Raw genomic sequence first — 20,192 nt, forward strand, 5'->3', positions numbered from 1 at the left:
AGGCAATGGCTTCCAAGAATTTGCAGAACCAGTCTGAGTGTTAAACATTAAAGATCTCCATGTATTTTCCATTTGCAGTGTCAGAAAATAATCCATGCTCCTCTATGCTCAGAAATACCCAAGAGTTATGTCTCGCTGCTGTGGCACTTGGAAACCCAGGTGTACATGACTTATGCATTAGCTCTGAAATATTTACACCTCACTGGGGAGCCAAATGGAGAAAGTGATCTGTGACCAATGTAGCACTGCTCAATGCTGCCTGTGAGGGCACCCAGCATGATGAGGAATACTTCCAACAACCTGACATGTCCGCTGTGTTCAGGAGCATACATGCTAACAGATTGTCCTCTCGCATGCCTTGTTTGGTGCACACACAGAGCTGGAGGTTTATCCCCTGTGTAATGTTTGATATTATTGCCAGTGAATATGGGAGGAATTTTTCTCTGAGAACAAGACATGATGCTTAGCTGATGAAGGCAGATTTTAGCATTGACTAATCACACTGGCATTTTAGGCAGCATTTCCAGCTCTGGAGCCTAGATATTTGCTTCAGTGATTCAGAATTAATAGGCACTTCTGCACATTTGTCTATTTTGCATTAAACCAGTAATTACTAACTCTTGTTATTAATGTTTACTTCCTATTTTATTTTGCTTGCAGAATACTTCAAATTTCTCAAGCAATTTCTATTTATGAAAGTCGACTTCCCTCACAAACATTGATTAATTTAACCTCAGACATGCAGCAGATCCAGACTGTGCATATCCTCAAGCCATGCCTAGGAAAGCTGTGGCTTTGTGAGTGGCAGAATCCTACATGAACAGTAACTGGCATCAACAGCCTTATGGCACCTACCCTGCTTAGGGTTGTACAGAGGGTTTGACCCAGGACAAAGATTGTTCCCCATAAGACTCATGTTCCTACTGAGGGGAGTCAATCTCAGGTGAAAGATCCAGGGATGTAACTGCATCCAGGTTATTTGACAAACAAGGAGAAATGGGCTACATTATTATGACCTTAACTCCTGACCCACTGATTGTCAGAGTTCATGAGGCATTTCCTACCCTCGCTGCCTTCTGCAAAGTAATGTTTGAAGAGAAGAGACATTAGGTTAAAAGTAACTAGTGAACAATTTATAACAGGCACTTGCATTACGTTTCTATTATTTGCCTAAAGACCTATAATAGTTTTCAATTTGGAAAGGAAACGGAGCAGGGGAAAGGAAATTGGGAAGCTGTGTCAGCATAGTGGCTGGGTCCTGGCTAACACCCTGTTGAGGACAGCTGAGAGAGCAGGGAGGGAATTCACTTCATTTTGTCTTGACAAATTCTGTCAATTAATTAGTTGCCTTATAAAACAAAAAATGTACACATAAATGGCACATTGCCTTTGACCACATATCCAGTCTAATGACCCAGTGAGGTAACAATCCTTTCTGGTGCTCTGCTGGAAGCCTGAGCCCACCCTGGGTCTTGAGGCAGGAACTCCTCTCACAGCCAGGCAGGGGGAATCTTGAACCCCAATGTTCATTTTTTGTCTGTCAGTGATTGTGCAGATTTTCATGTCATAGCTGAGCTGTTGGAAAGAAACTGGGTTTTATTATAAGCCATTTCCAGTTTGCTGACACCAGCAGGGAGGTTCATTTCAGCTGTTCTGGATAACTAGAGTTTAGATGTCCGTAGCTGAGCTAATTACTGTAGATTCTCTTTACAGTCAAAGGAGAGGAATTTTCCTAGGAGGTGATTCATCTGGCCTAGTTTAGATATTTGCTTTTTGATAGTCTACATTACATCTCAGTTTTGCCAGCTTCTCTTCATGAACTCTGAAGACCTATAGACAGCCAGAAGAATAAACCTTTCTACATTGTGGAGATATGCTCTTAGTAAGATTTCTCTTCCAAGCAGCAAAATACTGATTAAAACTCCCCACATCATAAGAGGGCAAGCAGAACAAATCTAAGGCCCTTACATTCCCCCCCCCCCGTGTTTAAACGTTGTGAGATATTTTTTTTCAGCTTTTTTTTTCCCACAACAATTAAGGATGATTGTATCAATGCTAGTGTATTCAAGGATGCTCATTTTGCCTTGAGCTGAGCTATTACGCACAGGAAGCAAACAGGGCTATATGACTTCCCAAAACACCAGGCCTGCAGCCACAGAGCTTGTAACAGAAATGGTTCAGAAAGATGTTGACAAAAGAGAGAGCAAGCAAGCAAAAATATGAAGATTTGCTCAGCAGATAAGCTAGATGTGGAGAGCCGGCAGACATCTTATGGACTATGGTTGAGAGCTGGGCTTTTAAGTCAGTTGTGGCCATAAATACAAAATGCCTACACCCATCTGCTTGAGGACACAGCTCTACCAAGAAAACAAGTGAGTTTTGGATAGTCTAGTCAATGCTTCCACTGATTTTAAAAGAGTTATTCTTCTACTAGGCTATGATCATTAGGACCTTCCACAAGAATGAGTTTGTAGCCTTGCATATTTTTGTGTTGGAGAAGGAAATTCAAAATCATGAGGAAATCGCAGGAGGTGGAGACTGGTACCTGCAATCAGCAAACTGAATCACAGGGGCTGAATCAGAGAGCTGCGAAATTCAGTGAGCCTAATTCACACAGAACAGGATGGAGTTTACAACTGCTAATGCCAGAATACAACTGGGATCACACTTCGGTTTCTCAGCAGCTGGCATGACACGTAGAGAAGCACCAGTCAGTATGCAAGTGACTATTGCACTGCATGTTTTAGACCCTGCTAGTGGTAGTGAAATCCATCTTCTTTTTCAGCATGACACCGTGAAGACAGCTCACTGCTCAAAATATATTCATTTTAAATTTGAAAAAAAAAAAATCAGGAAAATCAGGTTTGATTAATTAAGAAAACCCACACCTCTTTTATTGCGAGGAGACAGCTTACACAAAATGCAATGCAGTAAAAAGGAAAGCCAGAAATAATGATAGTGTAACATCAGCCCTTCTGAATAATTCATGGGATACAATTTCATGTTATTTTAAATGGTGCTGCTTCTCTCTCTGATAAGCAATAATTTTATGCTCTTTCTTTACCTTTTTTAACAAATCAGTCAAACGGATTGTCTATTGTTATCTGAAAAAAGTGTATTTGGAATAATTTTCAAGGCAGCTTAATTGAGCTCTGATCACAGAGGAGGGTTTTTTTTTTTTTTTAATACCCTCTACTCACACTGAATAAGTTCAGGCTTCTATTTCAGGTTTGTTTAGAGAAGGAAAATTTCTTGATGTTACATAGCACTGACAAGTCCTGCATTATTTTCTCTTATCTTCTTCCCTGGCAGCCCTATCACATTCTTAGAATGGCTTTAATTTTGTAATAAGAGATAGTCAAGACATGAAAGGGCAGTGATGCTGGAAAAGCTGTCTGTAGGGATGTCTGCTGTGGGCATGGTCCTGCACTCCACTGTCCCAAGGCAGATCCTTGAACCTGTGCAGAGCCCTGTGGGCACTGAGCTGCCAGTCTGCTGCCTGCCACTTCAGGAGTGGGCAATGTCCCACAGAAAATACTGCCAAAGAGGCAAAGAGCTCTTCTCCCCATCTTGTCCCTCAAAAAAAAAAAACAGGAAAAGGACATATTTCTCTGGAAATTGAAACCATTGCCCCTATGCTAGTGCTTACATGAGGGGTAGGTATATGGTTAGAAGTGAGGGATGTGTTTACCCAGGTCCATCAGTCCATTTTCCCCACACCTTGGTGATGCATCTACAACCCCTTCTATTCTGAGGCTTCAAGAGGTGTGAAATCAAGATGTATATGCAAGGAGGGAGCTGAGGATTGAGGGGCTGGTGTACCTTGCTCTTGGTTTTGATGTAGAATATGCACTCCTGACACAGACAGCTCTGCTGTCCCAGCTCTGCATGGGGAGCAAAATCACACTCATGACTAAAAAAAAAAAAAAAAAAAAAAAAAAAAAAAAAAAAAAATTGAAAACTGTGTAGCCACGAGAGAAGAACTGTGTACAGCAGGGATGATTAATAGTATGAATATATCAATCCACAGTATGCATTTATCTGCCAGCCATAAAGACTGCTACAGCTCATTTTTTCCTCTCCATTTTATATCGTACCTGTGGTAGCGATTGTGGTAATTTCAGTGACAAACAGGAACCTGTGACTCCAGTGAGCACTCTGGCTGTAACCCCTAGCTCACACTGGATGTCCCAAAGAGCACCCCTGAGCTGGATGGGAGCAGCTGATGTGAAGTAGCTGACTAAAATATGGGAAGAAAGAAGCATGTTGAGGGCTTAGGAAATGGAATGGCAGAAGTCTGAACAAAAGGCAGATACACAGCTAGCAAATAATAGGAACAAAGAAGTGGCTAGCAGTGAGGTTACAGATATTTAGGGGTATAAATGGAATAGTCTTTGAAACACTAGACTTGCTTAGGGATTTCCTTTCCTTACATCAAAATGTGGGTTATGTGTGACTGAATATATTGTATTTTTGTGGAAAGAGAGGGTGTAGAGCGGGTCTCTGTGAGTCTCATATTTTCTTCCCTTATTAATGTGTTGAGTAATCCTCCTTCTGACTGTGCTGCCTAGGGAAAGCTATTCTTTGCAGAGCTCTTCATCTTCATCAGTGAAGGAGCAGGGACAGAGTCACAGTCCTCTCTACCCTGATCTCTGACCCCTCTGTGCTGGAAGCAAGAGCCAGGGTATTGTCTGACAGTGGCTGTGGATCTCTTTTCACAGTCAGGCATAGTAAATTTTGCCCAAACCCACGGGGGTGGGGAGGGCACTTGTAAATAAGTTCCAAAAATCCCTTTCTGACACAAGCCCATTTTATAGTGTTTGATCACATCATGGGATGCCTGAAAAAGGATTCTTGTGCTAATCCATTTTGCAAGATAGTTTTGTGCAGGTCTTTCCATTAATCCTCAATCAAAAGATGGATTTCCAATGTGGAAAAGAATGGTGAGGAGGTTGCCCAAGTGGAAGGGAATCAGAAAACAAAGGCAAGGCTGGGGGGGGGCTGCAGAGAAGAGTGAGCCAACAGGAGAGAGTACAAAAATTGAATATGCAAACTATGAACATGGTGTGCTTGTTTCTGAATATTTGAAAGGTACAAACCCCAAGGAGAGAAGTGGGCACTAAATTTAGAGCAGCAGAACTGAGGTCCTGAGATGACATCAAAGAAAATAAAAGTCAGGCTGAATAACTGGTGAAAATTATTAACAATGAGATCCATTAGGCTAGAATGGTCTCCCAAGGTACTTTTGAAAGCCCCATTGTTAATTGATTAATTTAAATCTAGACTGGAAAGAGCACTTGGGAACAATCTTATTCTTGCAGGGAAATGGACTGGACGACTTAGTGGACTCTCCCAGTTCTAATTTCTATGGTCCATTTCTTCCCTCCCCTCAGTGGACCAAAAGGATGAAATCCCATCAGCTTTGATTCTGAGGAGTGTGGAAGGAGACAGTGCTGTGTTTGTGAGCACCAGTGCCCTTTACCTTCCCTTCCTTTCCTCAACGTGGGCTTTGGAAATCCAGAGAGGGAGGAGGGTCAGCCAGCCCAGGCATGCTTCACCCCTTTACCATATCCTTGAGGATTTTTTAAAAAAACCTGAATTCATAGTGGCAGTATCAAAGTTCTTTGAGGGTTTTTTCCTTTCATGTGAATTTGAATACTCTCCTCAACAAGAGAGCTTGCACATAATTCTTAATTTTAAAGCAAGACTGAATTGCACTTTCCTGCCATGTCCTGACTGCAGATATCTGTGGTTCTCTAATAAATGTTGTGCCACTGATATCTCAGCGTTAAGTAAATTGACAGTTTTACTTACTAGTGAGATTCTAAATTGTAATGAGAAAGAATGAAATCCTGAATATGAATTTTGGCAGTTAAGCACAGGAGGAACTTAATTTTATGTGGGATTTTTTAAATGGTATTTTTCTAATATTCTTTGGTGTACTAGCATCTAACAACATCTTCCTATGTGTTTTACTAGGTTGGTAAAGTGAAAGCAAGGGTTTCCAAGCCTTTATTCACCGAAGAAATTTCTTTTTTTACCACTCTTGGTATTGACATTGGGACAGCTTCCAGTTTGCCTTATCACAGAGCAGAATGAAAGTCTGACCTTGCCAACTCCTTGCTTGACACACTTAGGAAACAGAAGTGCCTATTTTTAATTTCCATGTTTTATGCTAATTATTACACCCATCCTTGTGCCCAATGCAATTATATGTGACACAGAGACAGGGCCTTGTCTGCATCCAGGTTTTGAGAGGTGTTTAATCAGAAAAAATACTTTGAACAGTGGGAATGGAAAACTAAATCCAGAGACAGTAAATGTTCAGGGAGGTAAAAAGACTCAGTGTCTGAGAAGAGATGGGAACCAGAGTAACCAGTGGGGAGCTGAAGCTGCCCAGAAGGCAGCAGTGCAATGTGCTGGAGACGCCTACAGCTGCTTCAGCTGGTGAGAAATGAGGGACTCAGTTCCCTTCCCATTTGGGTCATTTTCCTCTGGAAGTGCCTAAAACTGCTGATATGAGAGGGGTTTTTTGTCCTCTTCCTTCTGAACCTGTGCCACCAAAGAGCTGAGAGGATGGAATTAGGTTAGACAATAACAGCAATGAGAGGCTGTGTGTGTGCAGGTTGGGGTGCTCATTTCCAAGAGTGAAGCTCTGGTTCTGTGCTTACTCCCAGCTGGTGTGTGCATTTCTCCCTGTTTTTTTTTTTAGTGCAAAACATATAACCTAGGCTGGAGAGTTGTCCCTGAAGCTGTTTCTTTCCTACTCTGTTCAAGGCTGCAGGATTGTGTCCCATCTCATATTTTCTATTTCTAAGTAATCTGTCTTCAACTACTTTCTGTTCCTTAGCCCTTGTTTGACAGAAATGATGAAGAAACACTCAAAGTTGCTCTTGTAAGGGGAGTCCTCACAATGCCTAAACCCAGATTTTAATAGAAGTGATGGCTCTGGTGGGGCCAGAGTTTTAACTGCAAATCCTCAAATATTCTTTGAGCTGGAATTTGGAAACCTAAGTCTCTTGAGCTGCAGGAATGTGAGATTATGGCCATTATAGGTGCACATTACAAAATCCAGGAATAGAAATGCAGCTGTAGAAAAGGGATAGTCTTATGGGGTTCAAAACTATTTAGAGAGAATCTGAAGATTATTGGTTTAGGGTTTATAAGCAAAGGAAACCAGATTTCTGAGAAAGAGGGACATATATGGTTCCTAACTACATACCTATTTACGTATTTTAAATTATTTTGAGAGAAACTGTCATCTACTGGTGAAGTGTCAACCTTGGCATATGTAAGAAGTCAATAATGTTTGCAAGAATGTCAAATGACTTTGTGCCATGTCCTTGAGAGCATCAGACAGCAGTAGGTGAAGAGACTTTCTGAGATCTTCAAAAGGATGTCAACAGTTTGGGCACTCAGTTTTGATTTCAGAAGTTTCAATTCTCATGGAAAAACTGAATCTCACAGAGACCAGGCTTTTAGCATCCATCTAACTATGCAAATGGGATCTGGGAGCCTAAATTCCTCCTGTGCCTCTCTTCCTGAGGGAATCTGCCCTGGACACTAATCTGTAAATTGTTCACATTTTCTCTAACTGGTTTGGCTACTCGAGTGTGCATGGGATGGAGCAGATTGGTACCTTCTCCATATGGCCTGAGTGTTCTACTGTATTCTACTGCTTTGCAACTTTCCTACTCATACTGAGGATTAGAAATCAACTGGACAGCAGTATTTCTGATTGTACTAAAATGCCAGGCTTTGTGAATCTTAATGTGACTGGAAAGATCCATGGAGACATATTGTCAACTTTACTTTTTTCTGTTATTCCACTTAGCAATGATTAAGATCCATTCCATGAGATATGGATGATAATTTCCCATCTTTTATCACAGCATGAAATTTCTATTTAGGGCTCTTTTGTCCAGTTCATCTTTATTTCACACAAGATAACTGAGAAGACCTCCTAATTTGCTTTTAACATCAAAATGATTGTCAGCCTTAAAAAAAAATATATATATATATATATAGAAGAGAGAAAATTGAAGCAAGAAATCAACTCATAATCTTTTTCCATGAATGTTACACTGCCGTGAAAAGGACTGAACTTTCTTAATGCTTCATTTTTAACAGAAAGCATGACAAAAGTTCCTATCAGTATTTAAACTGCTAAGATTTGTCAAACACAAATGGGAAAATTGTATTTAAATAGCAGTTTCATTTTGTCCCTAATGATTATGGCATGGTTTTTTTTTTTTCTTTTTTGCAAAGAGGACCTCAGCAATAATAGATCATCTCTTTACTGAGTGACAGGAATTCTTTGTTGTGCCTGGTGATTTCAGGTAGAGCAAAGGCCAAACTCTCTCTGTGATGCCAATAAACAGTGTGAATGCCATCAGCCTCTAGATCAGAGCACTCAGTGTGAGGCTCACATCTCCCACCCTGCTCTGCCCTGCCCTGGGACTTCCTACCTCTCAGCTCTGGGGGACGGGCAGCACTGCCACACTGTCCCCTTAATGCCCTGTGTGCTGTAAAGACAGCTGACCTGCCTAGTGACCTGTGGTGGGACCACAGGGGCTCCTTCTGTCACCCCACAATCTGTGACTCTGGGCATCAGGCCCAGAGGTATGTGAGGCTGCTCTGGTTTTGCATTTGTTGCCTTGTGTTAGAAAATAATAGCTTGCTTGCCCTTCATTTTTTTCCTAATGTATCAACTGACATAACAATAACAATAACAATTTTGGAAACTACTTCTCGCTGAAAACTTTTCAATAGAAAGATACAGCAGACCGGTGAGTCAAAATAAGATGTCCAAATTGCACCTGAGAGACAGAAGGATGGGGAGCTGGTGGGTCATCTTTCCCTGACAAGAAGAAACATCAAGAAACAGCTGCTGCTGAAATGAAATATTGGTTGATCCTGGCCAAGAGCCAAACACCCACACAGCCTCTTGCTCATTCCACTCTCCTGTGGGACTGGGAAGAAACAGAAGGAAGGCAAAACTGATGCATTGATATAATGATAGGTCATGGTTGCTTGGCAAGATAAATGCCATAAACCCAATTATCTCCCCACTTCCCTCTCCCCAAATTTTTACTGCTGAGCACAGTGTCCTATGGCAAGAAATACTCCCTCCATTAGCTGAGGACACCTGTGTCCCCTCTCAGCCTCTTGCTCACCTCCAGCTTACTTGTTGGGGATGGGGCTAGGAGAGAGAGATAGTCTTGGCACTTTGCAAGCACATAGCCAAAATGTTGTGTTATCAACTGTGTTTTAGCCACTAATGCAAAACATGAGGAGGGAAGATAACTCCTTGCATCACATGATGCAAGTTCTGAGCTGATGGCTTGTGTTTGACATGGTGTTATCCAGAATGTCCTTTCCACAGGTGAGCTGATGTTCTTAATTTACCATGTGTGAATTCATCATATCTCCAGAGAAATCAGCAGATCTGCTGTGGAGAGTCAATGTGCAGTAAAGCATAGGTCCTCATTTAAATATTATGCTACAATAATAAGTATACTTATTATTCAACTTGAAGAGAGTCTCTGGATTGTAGCTTGCTGTATGAGGAAGACTTGAATGCACTTACTTGTTAAACAATTTTTCTTATAATTGATCAAACAACTTTTGAGAGAACAATCTTCTCTGAGTGTGTTTCAACAAAATTAGAATATGTTAGAGGACTGGCAGATTTCAAATACATTATAACATTATACATTATAACTATTAAATAATTGACTTAAACTCTTCAATCTTTTGAAACATTTAGTTCAAGATCAGTTATGTGAGTTTTTCAGTTATTATTATATTCAATTATTGTATTACATCAGCTAAGATCACATCAGCTGGTATCTAGTGTGGTAAATCGCTCCTGCCTAGGCCAATATTTTTAAGATTATCTTGATGCTAATAAACAACTAAACTTTCACAAAAAAGCGTGGAGATTTTAATTGTCATCACAATCCAGGGCAAAGCATTTCTAAATGCCTTGGACTGCCTGTTTCACTGACTAGCAATTTATTACTGAAGAACATTCTCAGTCCTTCAATAACATAATTTTCCACATTTTTTTTCTTTCTAACACGTTGGAATTTGCCCCGGGTGCTACAGCGTAAGTCAATTACAGTGGCCAAACATAATTCTCTTTGGTTTCCCTGGGAAATTGAAATGACAGAAAAAATGTCAGAGTTCAGAAAAAGAAAACCAATCTAGCACACTTCTTTTTTGTCTGTAGAGATCTTGCATTATCTTAACAGCAGTTATCACAGAATCCCATTGTGCTTTTTGCCAGCTTTGCCTGGAAACTGTACAAGCACAGATAAATCTGCTTCTAGTCAGGATGACAGTAAATTGAAATGAAGGTAAAAACAAATCAGTTTTTGTCACTTATGGTACCAAATGCAACAAGACGTTTCCAGATTTGTTTTTGTTGATGTCATTAGTAAATTGTTTGCAGAGACCTAAGACAGCTTCTGCCAATTTTTTTGTTAAAAACACAGGGAATGGGTACTCCTTTGAGTGCTTGATGTGGAAAACCTGCCTCTGCCATCCTTGAAAAGCGTGTGTCGGGGACCTTGCTACTTCTGGGAATGATAGTGAAGAAGAGACCACAAATCTACAACTTTAGTACAGAAAATAATGACACAAATGACAGATGATTCATCTTGCCTTGGTTGGCTGAGATTCTTGTGCTGGAAAGAACTCAAATCTTCCTGGAGAATATAGTAAGATAAGGCTGTTTCTAGCCTTGCATCTTCTGTGAATCACCTTATATCTGCAAGTTTCTTTTCTGGGTTCCACAAAACCAGTGAGATATTGACAAATTGGATGGCTGACAGATTGAACAAATTCATGAGAGGGAATTCAGAATTGAAAAAGAAGCCTTAAGGGAAATAATTTGTTAACTTAAGTAAAATGATACTTTGTCTCAATGCTGACTAAGATGAAATACTAAACACAAATTTGTAAAATCCCACTAAGGGCATGGGGCCCACCAAAAGAAACAAACAGCATAAAGACACTTTCAGCCCTTCCCTAAAGAAGAGACATAGACAGCCCCAACTGCCCGGAAAGGCTAAGAAAGTCTAGAAGTGCCCTTTTTTTCCCCCTAGTACTGCATGCACTCAGTAGCCACGACTTTGGGAATTATGACTTCTTCCAGTTGCTGTTCTTTTCATATATTGTGGGTCTTTAATCTGCTTCTTTGGACATGTAGAAATAAGGCTGCAGTGGCTCAATCATGCTTTATAAAGCTGGTCTAGACCTGGGCTAAAGAATGTAGGAGTAGCTCCTTGGCAAAGTAGAATGGGATGAAATTCCTACAGGCATTTCTTACAATTCTTACATTGAGTAAGTGTAACCTCCCCTGTGCTCTCCCCATACATGTGGTTAAAGCAACAGTTCTTGGCTCCTGTAGCTTAGCTTCTCGTAAAAAGTATATTTAAATGTTCTTCCTTGTGCTTCTGCTTGGAAAGAGATCCTCTAAATAAACTATAGCACTTTGTTTAAATCTGATGAAAGCCACATTCAAGAAATCTGACAATGACAAGGCAGCTGGTATGCTGGGTCTAGTGTGCATCTTTCACATCCCAAAGTCAATCACACTTCCTTTTTATTTTCCTTCATACTGAATATGGTTACTTATTCTTTTTACATCAAAAAGGAGATGCTCAGCACAGAAATCTTATCTTCATTTAGGCTCTGTGGTTGGAAAAGATCCATCAGAAAATCCTGTCTCCATCCTGCTGTCTTGCAATATTCACAACCATCCCTACTGAACCTAGCTAATGTAATTGGTGAAAGGAAGGAGTGAGACAAGCCTGGATGAATTATATATGCCTTTCCTCTCTGAGCTTATCTTCTCATTTCTGTACTGGACCCACTGCTCCATGTGTCAGAGAGAGAATGAAGTTTATGGAAGCATCTCCACTGCTGACATCCTCATAAATACTGAGATGCCCCAACTGAGGGGTGCCTGCAAAGAAGGACCATCTATGCAACTGTTTCATCAAAGCACTGAAGATTTCCACACAGTGTCAATCAGTCAAGTCTTAACATGAATGAATACCAAATTTTGGCCCTGCTGGTAAGTATAAGTATTTCCCCTGGTTAGAGAAGAGCAGAACTAAAATTACACATACTCTATGTTTGTTTCTTTTAACTGGAAAGCACATTTGTTTCTGTTGCCAGTCTAAAACGAAGTTTATGTTGTACAACAAGAACTTGGTGTATTCAGACCTAAGAAAGTAATTAATAAATAATACTACTTTTATTGATAACTAACTCTCTCCCCCATCTGTAAGGGAATGAAGAATCAGAGAGGGCTGCATTTTGTCCTGTAAACAAAGAAACATAGCAACATATTTATGAATAAATCTTCAACTCTGTTGCCAATAGTTTTTGTGTGAACTTACTTGAGGTGTAAATATTTAATGCTTCTTTTCACTGCATTACTATTCATTTTCCTGTGAGGGAGTAAAGTCATCCTTCAGTATTGTGAACCAGGTAAATAATGTATTACTTAGTCATGAAAAATGCCAGAGGAAAATAAATGAGAGAGTATCTTACCTTTGGTCATCACAATGCCTGCAAGAGTTTTGTGGCGTGCATGCATGGAAGTGAAATTGTCTGTCAGTTCCTGGAACTTCTGTGCAACCATTTGGTATATGGAGTCAGCGAAATCCTGAAAGAGACAGTCAGAAAGAACTTTTTCACTTCTCTGATTGAGGAACCTGGGCATTTCTGCAGATTAGTCACCTGATATCAGCTGCTGAAAGGTCCACTTTAGAATTAAACACCACCTATCAGAGCAAAGATAAAACATGTATCCTTCCTTTGACTTCCTACATCAGCCTCAGAAATGACAAATTAACTGCATGAAAGCCAAGAGACCCATATTAACTAGGACTGGGGATAAAGGGAGAAGATTTAGTTGTTAAGACATTGGTCCATCACCAGTTCACAGGAACTTACAGCACTTTATTATAGTAAGCTAAAGAGGTGGACCTGTGTCCTACAAACCCATTTATTTCTGTGAGTCCACTGAAAATTTCCATTAGCCCACTGAAGACTGAGAGCTGAGTTGAGGCCTGGTTTATCAGTAAAAACCACCTATATCTGCATTCAAATTGAGTTTTTAATGACTCACAGCTACCAAGGCAAAACAATCAGCTCAGGAATCTGCCAGAGGAGCACCATGATCTGTCCTGCTTCTATCTTGACAGGCACTGGGGTGATGGGGAATCTTTGCCTGCATATCCTGCCAAAGATGTTGCTTGCAGTTCATCGGTGTGCAGTGGTCTGGCAGGGACTGGTCTGCCATGTCTCTTCCTGAGCATGGCATTTTTTTTGACAGGTCAAATTTTCCCAGGGACTGGGCACGGGAGTGTGTGTGGTCTGAACCCGCAGGTGTGAATGAGTCCAATCACCAGGGACAGTCTTGGGAACCTGGTTACTAAAACAGAGCAGATTAAAAAGGTCTAAAAAGTGAATTCTGCAGACTCTGCATGGATGAGCATGAACCTAAACCAGCTCTGGTGCTCCTGAGAACACCATGACTTGGAATGATTCCCTGCTGCAATGTTTGGTATCTTTTCATTTACTTAATCTCTGCATTTTGTTTTGCACTGAGTCTCTCAAGCATACATTAGAGATAAGTCAGTGGAACACTCTTTGTGAGCATGAGTTGTTCTTAAAGTGCTTTGCAAGTTTGAACATAAAAAAGTAACATCCAAAGGCTTTCTTTTTCAGACATACGATTTCTTGTACGGAACCAAGCTGTAAACACAAATCCTTCTGGAAGTAGTTCCTGGGAGGTGGAGCTTACTCTGGGGTGCTGACAGAGACCTCCTGGCATCCTGAAATCTGGTTTGCCCCAAGTGATTGTGCCTTTGTTAGGAAAAGTGGCTCAAGCAAGAAACAATTCCATTTTTGGATTTCTATTCCATTTCCCAATTCCCAGGTGTTGGGATATGCTGGGGGATATATATATATATATATCTGGAGATATCCAGATTGATATACCTGGGGGACTGGAGGAGATCCTGGTAAAACAGGCTTCATTAAGTGTGTTCATGACACACAGGGAGGAGAGGCTGAGTCTGACACACAACTTCCCTCACCCTGAAATATCCACAGCCACGTGGAAATGAGGAAACGTATTTAAGAAGATCACATTCATTCTTTTCCTCCCCAAACTGTTAATTGTGATGAAAAAAGATTGGAGTAAAACAGTGCTTTAAACTGGGAGAACACACAGCTATTTCTCAGAGGAAAGCAGGTTCTAACTCACAAATATCAGTAATGCTACTGCCATTAAGTGCCTCTGCAGGCTGTACACCATATGTTTCTACAGTTTGTTGTAGAAATTCAGCTTAATTTTAAAACATTATTATGGCAAGTATAAAAAAATCTAATTAAATAAAACATAACAACACTTGGGCAAACCCCTTTTCATAAAACCTGGAATATTTTTTTCTGTGTACAATCCTTGTCAGTGATTGTAATTTGGTCAAATACATAGAGGATAGGATTTCTTTGACACAATAATTTTTCTTTGTTTATCTAAACCTAGCTTTCCAAGGTACTGTTCTGGGAACAAATCACTTGCCCAAAATACAGTTTACTATAACACAGAATAAAATATGCAGTCTTGTTGCAGAAGAAGAAAAGAGGCATATAAAGCCTTTCTGGGAGATGCATGCAAAATTCCACACTAGAATTAGATGAAAACTAAGAAAAATTATCAAGAACAGTTTGACAGTTCCTAAACGGAATTTCACTTTCACTGCATTTATACCTCGTCTAATCTAATTGTCCACAATTACCATGTGAGCGAGGTACTGCTCATACAGTGCTTCTGAAGGATGAATTTTGGGTCAATTCTCATTTGCCAAGCATCAAGGCACCCTTGTGATATAAACGCAATTACAGTCGCTTTACAGATGAATGAGTGAAGGTGCTAAAAGGGTGAGGGACTGGTCAGGGGAATAGCACAGAGCTGGGCACAGCCAGGTGTTCTGATTTCCTGATGCTCTGGTTAAGTGCTCAGTGCTGGAACACTGCCTGTCTTTCATAATATGAAAGTTTGTTTCTCAACTTGTTTTCCCTGCTGAAGAGTGACTTCATCCATAATGAAAAACTAAAGTGTATTTGCAGGACTGATATAACTGGGCCCCATATGGTGGACTGAAAATCTGATCAGCTTTATTTAGACTAGAAAGTTTGGGGGGGGGAGGGGGGCAGGGGGTGGGGGGGAAGAGTATCTCAATAAAAATATCTGCACCATCATTTAAAAAAGAATCAAATCATAAATGTCATCTGCTGCAGTACTGCAGTCCAATCCATGTCTGCATTTCTACTGTACCATCCAAATCTGCATCCCTGGGCATTTTGTGCTCATTAAGAGTTAATTAGCTCAGAGGCACATACAATTCCTAAAAGAATAATTTTAAAAATGCTAAACAGAACAAATAACTTTTAACTTTGGATTTAGAAATTCCCCATAGTCAGAGCTTTCTTTACTTCATTTGGCAGTGGGTTCCAAAGCCCGAGAGCAAAGAGACTCACTAAAGGCGAAATAACGACATGACTTCAGATAACATATAAGGGTGATAAGAAATTCAGCATTTGCTGATCTCAGGGAGTGACCTGGGACATTAAAGAACAGCAAATCCATTAAATATGAAGCCTCTTAGCTAAAATAAGTCAGGCGAACATTTTTTTGTCTTGATTCCATTGCCTAAAAGGATACCAGTGAAACTCATGGAAGCAAAGGAGAAACAAAGATGAATACATGTCAAATGCTGGAAAAAAAACCAGGAAGAGTGTCTAATCTGAGAGATCATTTCCAGGATATCATACTGCCCTAAATTTCCAAATGGATATTCCAAAGTGAAATGGAAAGGAGGAAAAGAAGCAAGTTTATTTTTTTCAGGTGGAAAAAAAGAAGGAAGAGGTGCATGGCTCAGCCCTGCAAGAGATTTGATACTCTGAAGATTGCTCCTTGTGCAGCATTAATTTCAGACCTTTGAATACCCTGGCCTTGTAAGCTGGCCCAGTGGCAGAGCTGGGTGGGCATTGGGTCCCTCACCTTTACCCGTCCATGCAGCACCCTGCCTTCCCTCTAGCACACACCAGAGCAGCTATTTGGCTTGACCTAGTTCTGTGAAATGAAATCAGTGACAGCATTTCTGTCTATTTAGACCCTTTAGACTGGTTCTCAATGCTTCTTAGGAAACCTTAACTGGTTCCAGACAAATCTAATGCACACAGGACAGATATGATGGGGATAAGAGTAGCTGCATTTATCCCTGCTCAGTGTAGAACCACAGATTTCATTCCAGATATTCTCTAGCTTTACTTTTAAACAATAATCCTAGACTACTAAAGGATACATACCCAGATGGTTATTCGTGAGGGGATATAAATCAGAAAAATCCAACTATTTATGGCTATTGTGAGCCTTGTTGAACTTTAAGGATCCAGGCTAGACTATATTATCTGCCATCAGAAGTAACTTATAAACCATCTGTAAAAGGAACGATTCTTTTCTTCTATCAAAACAATCTCAGAGAAAAGTTGTGTTTGGTGATACCACAGTTCCTACTGCCAGATATGAGTGAAAATAAAAGTCTCCATCTGGAGTAAATACAAGAGCCAAATACATCTTGGCAGCTTCTGAACAGCTATCAGGTTGGTGGAAGAAAAAGGGAAAATTTCTGAAGATGAGAGAAAAATAAGAGTAGAAACTTACCTTGTGAAAGAGAAATTCAGTGCAATTAATAGAAGTGCATACAACTGCTCTGATCATGTAATGGCAGAGAAATTGCAGCTTGGGGCAAAGGGACAGGGGTGAAGAAAATAGAAAGATGTGGGCAATCAGAAATTTGAAATTTTTTTCCAATATACATGGAAGAAAAAATGCTCAAATACTTCTTGATTGCTGAACCTAGGAGGGACTTATGCCTAGGGGTTTAATCCCCTTGGAACACTGGGGTCTGGTACAAGCCACCACTGAAGCCAGTGGAAGTATTCCTGACTCTTACATGTTCCAGACAAGGCTCAAGTGGCAGGGATGGGAGCTCAAGCATGCCCATACCCTGGCCAGGCAGGGTGAGCTCCATCACTCTGGCTTTGGGTGGATGTTGGGAGTAAAAAACATGACTCAGGGGAAGAACTGACCTTCAAGGTGCTGAGTTTTTTTAAAAATCCCCTGCTTTGATTTGCCTGCTATCAAAATCTTTTCATAGGTCCTCACATAAATTCATCTTTACAAAAAATAATTGTCTCAGGGAGACAAGGTCTTGTGAATACAGTGAGTGATACAAGTAATGCAAACAAGACTGCTTGACCCCCATCCAAGGGCAAACCTGCCCTAGGTTGCACTCAAACATTGAATATTGCCTAAATGCCTTCTGCCTCCTATGGGAAACAAATTTCTCACTCAGGCTGCTGGCAGAAGAAAAAAAACATAATGCTAAATTGTTCACTGAGAGATCCTACAGTACTTAATGAGCTGTATTTTAAGATATACAAGGAGTCTGAAAAGATGAAAAATAGATATCATTACTATTATAACTGCATTGTGATGTCTGAAGTATTCATCTGTCCTTGATTAGTATATCAAATTACTTCTGTTATTCACAAAAGAAAATCAAACTTTAGATCACACCATTACAGAACCAAAAACTTTTAGGGATTTCTCGGCACTAATATTTCAAATGGTATAAATAATTAAATGTGTTCAAGTTTGCAATGGGAGTCTTCAGGGTAAGACTGACATTCAGCAGGAATAGTAAGGATATTAAAATCAATAGATTATAAAGGAGAAAGCCTTTAGTAAACATTTTCTATTGAAATCCTGTCTTAGGGTTTATAGGGTTGAAATATCAAAAAGGTTAGATTTGCATATGGATGGGAAGAAATATTCTACTATACAGATATCACTAAGGGCTCTGTTTTTGCTGTCTCCCAAGTACTTTATTTCCAGAATCTCACTGACATTTGGGGGCTTAATGTTGAACACGATGAATGGGGATCAGGTTGAATTAAGTTCACAACTCTCTTTAGATAAAAGGAGATGCACACCTAGCTCTTTTCACTGTCCAAGTGGGAAACACACACTTATTGACAGTGGGAGTTTGTATGTTTTTCCTGCAGAGAACTCTCACTGTCTAAATGGGAGGGGAGGAAAACACAGCACAGAGATCAATCCTGAAGAGCTGCTCCTCGTCGGGCTGTATAGCAAATTGCTACACATTTTTTTCCCAGGCTTGTAAATAAGTTTGCTGTAGTTAGTTGGAGATTCATTGATAAGTGATTGTACCCTCAAGTCAATGTATTAGTCAGGCTCTTCCCAGGTACTACATCATCTTCAAGATGCAGCCTTGAGCAGAGAAATAGCTGAGGGTCATGGGCTGCCCTCCATCATCAGTCTTCTGAAATCAATGCAGTGCCAGGGGCTCCCCAGCACAGTGGAGAGCACTGAACAAGGACCGAGAGGAATGGAGAGGCAGGATGACCTGGGGAGGGAAGGGGAGGAAAGGGAAGGGAGGAAGGGAGGAAGGGAGGAAGGGAGGAAGGGAGGGAGGGAGGAAGGGAGGAAGGGAGGAAGGGAGGAAGGGAGGAAGGAAGGAAGGAAGGAAGGAAGGAAGGAAGGAAGGAAGGAAGGAAGGAAGGAAGGAAGGAAGGAAGGAAGGAAGGAAGGAAGGAAGGAAGTTGCGGAAGGAAGTTGCGGAAGGAAGGAAGGAAGGAAGGAAGGAAGGAAGGAAGGAAGGAAGGAAGGAAGGAAGGAAGGAAGTTGCGGAAGGAAGTTGCGGAAGGAAGTTGCGGAAGGAAGTTGCGGAAGGAAGTTGCGGAAGGAAGGAAGGAAGGAAGGAAGGAAGGAAGGAAGGAAGTTGCGGAAGGAAGTTGCGGAAGGAAGTTGCGGAAGGAAGTTGCGGAAGGAAGTTGCGGAAGGAAGTTGCGGAAGGAAGGAAGGAAGTTGCGGAAGGAAGTTGCGGAAGGAAGTTGCGGAAGGAAGTTGCGGAAGGAAGTTGCGGAAGGAAGGAAGGAAGGAAGGAAGGAAGTTGCGGAAGGAAGGAAGTTGCGGAAGGAAGGAAGGAAGTTGCGGAAGGAAGGAAGGAAGTTGCGGAAGGAAGGAAGGAAGGAAGGAAGGAAGGAAGGAAGGAAGGAAGGAAGGAAGGAAGGAAGGAAGGAAGGAAGGAAGGAAGGAAGGAAGTTGCGGAAGGAAGGAAGGAAGTTGCGGAAGGAAGGAAGGAAGGAAGTTGCGGAAGTTGCGGAAGGAAGTTGCGGAAGGAAGTTGCGGAAGGAAGTTGCGGAAGGAAGTTGCGGAAGGAAGTTGCGGAAGGAAGTTGCGGAAGGAAGGAAGTTGCGGAAGGAAGGAAGGAAGGAAGGAAGGAAGGAAGGAAGGAAGGAAGGAAGGAAGGAAGGAAGGAAGGAAGGAAGGAAGGAAGGAAGGAAGGAAGGAAGGAAGGAAGGAAGGAAGGAAGGAAGTTGCGGAAGGAAGGAAGTTGCGGAAGGAAGGAAGTTGCGGAAGGAAGTTGCGGAAGGAAGTTGCGGAAGGAAGTTGCGGAAGTTGCGGAAGTTGCGGAAGTTGCGGAAGGAAGGAAGGAAGGAAGGAAGGAAGGAAGGAAGGAAGGAAGGAAGTTGCGGAAGGAAGGAAGGAAGGAAGGAAGGAAGTTGCGGAAGGAAGGAAGGAAGGAAGTTGCGGAAGGAAGGAAGGAAGTTGCGGAAGGAAGTTGCGGAAGGAAGTTGCGGAAGGAAGTTGCGGAAGGAAGTTGCGGAAGGAAGTTGCGGAAGGAAGTTGCGGAAGGAAGTTGCGGAAGGAAGGAAGGAAGGAAGGAAGGAAGGAAGGAAGGAAGGAAGGAAGGAAGGAAGGAAGGAAGGAAGGAAGGAAGGAAGGAAGGAAGGAAGGAAGGAAGGAAGGAAGGAAGGAAGGAAGGAAGGAAGGAAGGAAGGAAGGAAGGAAGGAAGGAAGGAAGGAAGGAAGGAAGGAAGGAAGGAAGGAAGGAAGGAAGGAAGGAAGGAAGGAAGGAAGGAAGGAAGGAAGGAAGGAAGGAAGGAAGGAAGGAAGGAAGGAAGGAAGGAAGGAAGGTGGTCACAGGCAGGGGGCTGGAGGCTGGGCTCATTCTTTGCCCTCCTTCCTGGTGGCCTCGGTGCAAACCACTTGCTTTGACATGAACCCCCTTTAT

At 41.4% G+C, this 20,192-nt stretch overlaps 1 protein-coding gene across 1 annotated transcript in view; it reads right to left on the reverse strand.

Moving 5' to 3' along the window:
- ADARB2 (adenosine deaminase RNA specific B2 (inactive)) overlaps positions 1-20,192 on the reverse strand; it is a 306,599-nt gene that overhangs the window by 46,408 nt on the left and 239,999 nt on the right. The window contains exon 4 of the mRNA XM_053993701.1: positions 12,568-12,682. Within this exon, the coding sequence (XP_053849676.1) occupies positions 12,568-12,682 (115 nt within the window). The remainder of the gene's footprint in view (positions 1-12,567; positions 12,683-20,192) is intronic.

Source organism: Vidua macroura, chromosome 1 (genome assembly GCF_024509145.1).
Source record: "Vidua macroura isolate BioBank_ID:100142 chromosome 1, ASM2450914v1, whole genome shotgun sequence".
Classification (NCBI taxonomy): Eukaryota; Metazoa; Chordata; class Aves; order Passeriformes; family Viduidae; genus Vidua; species Vidua macroura.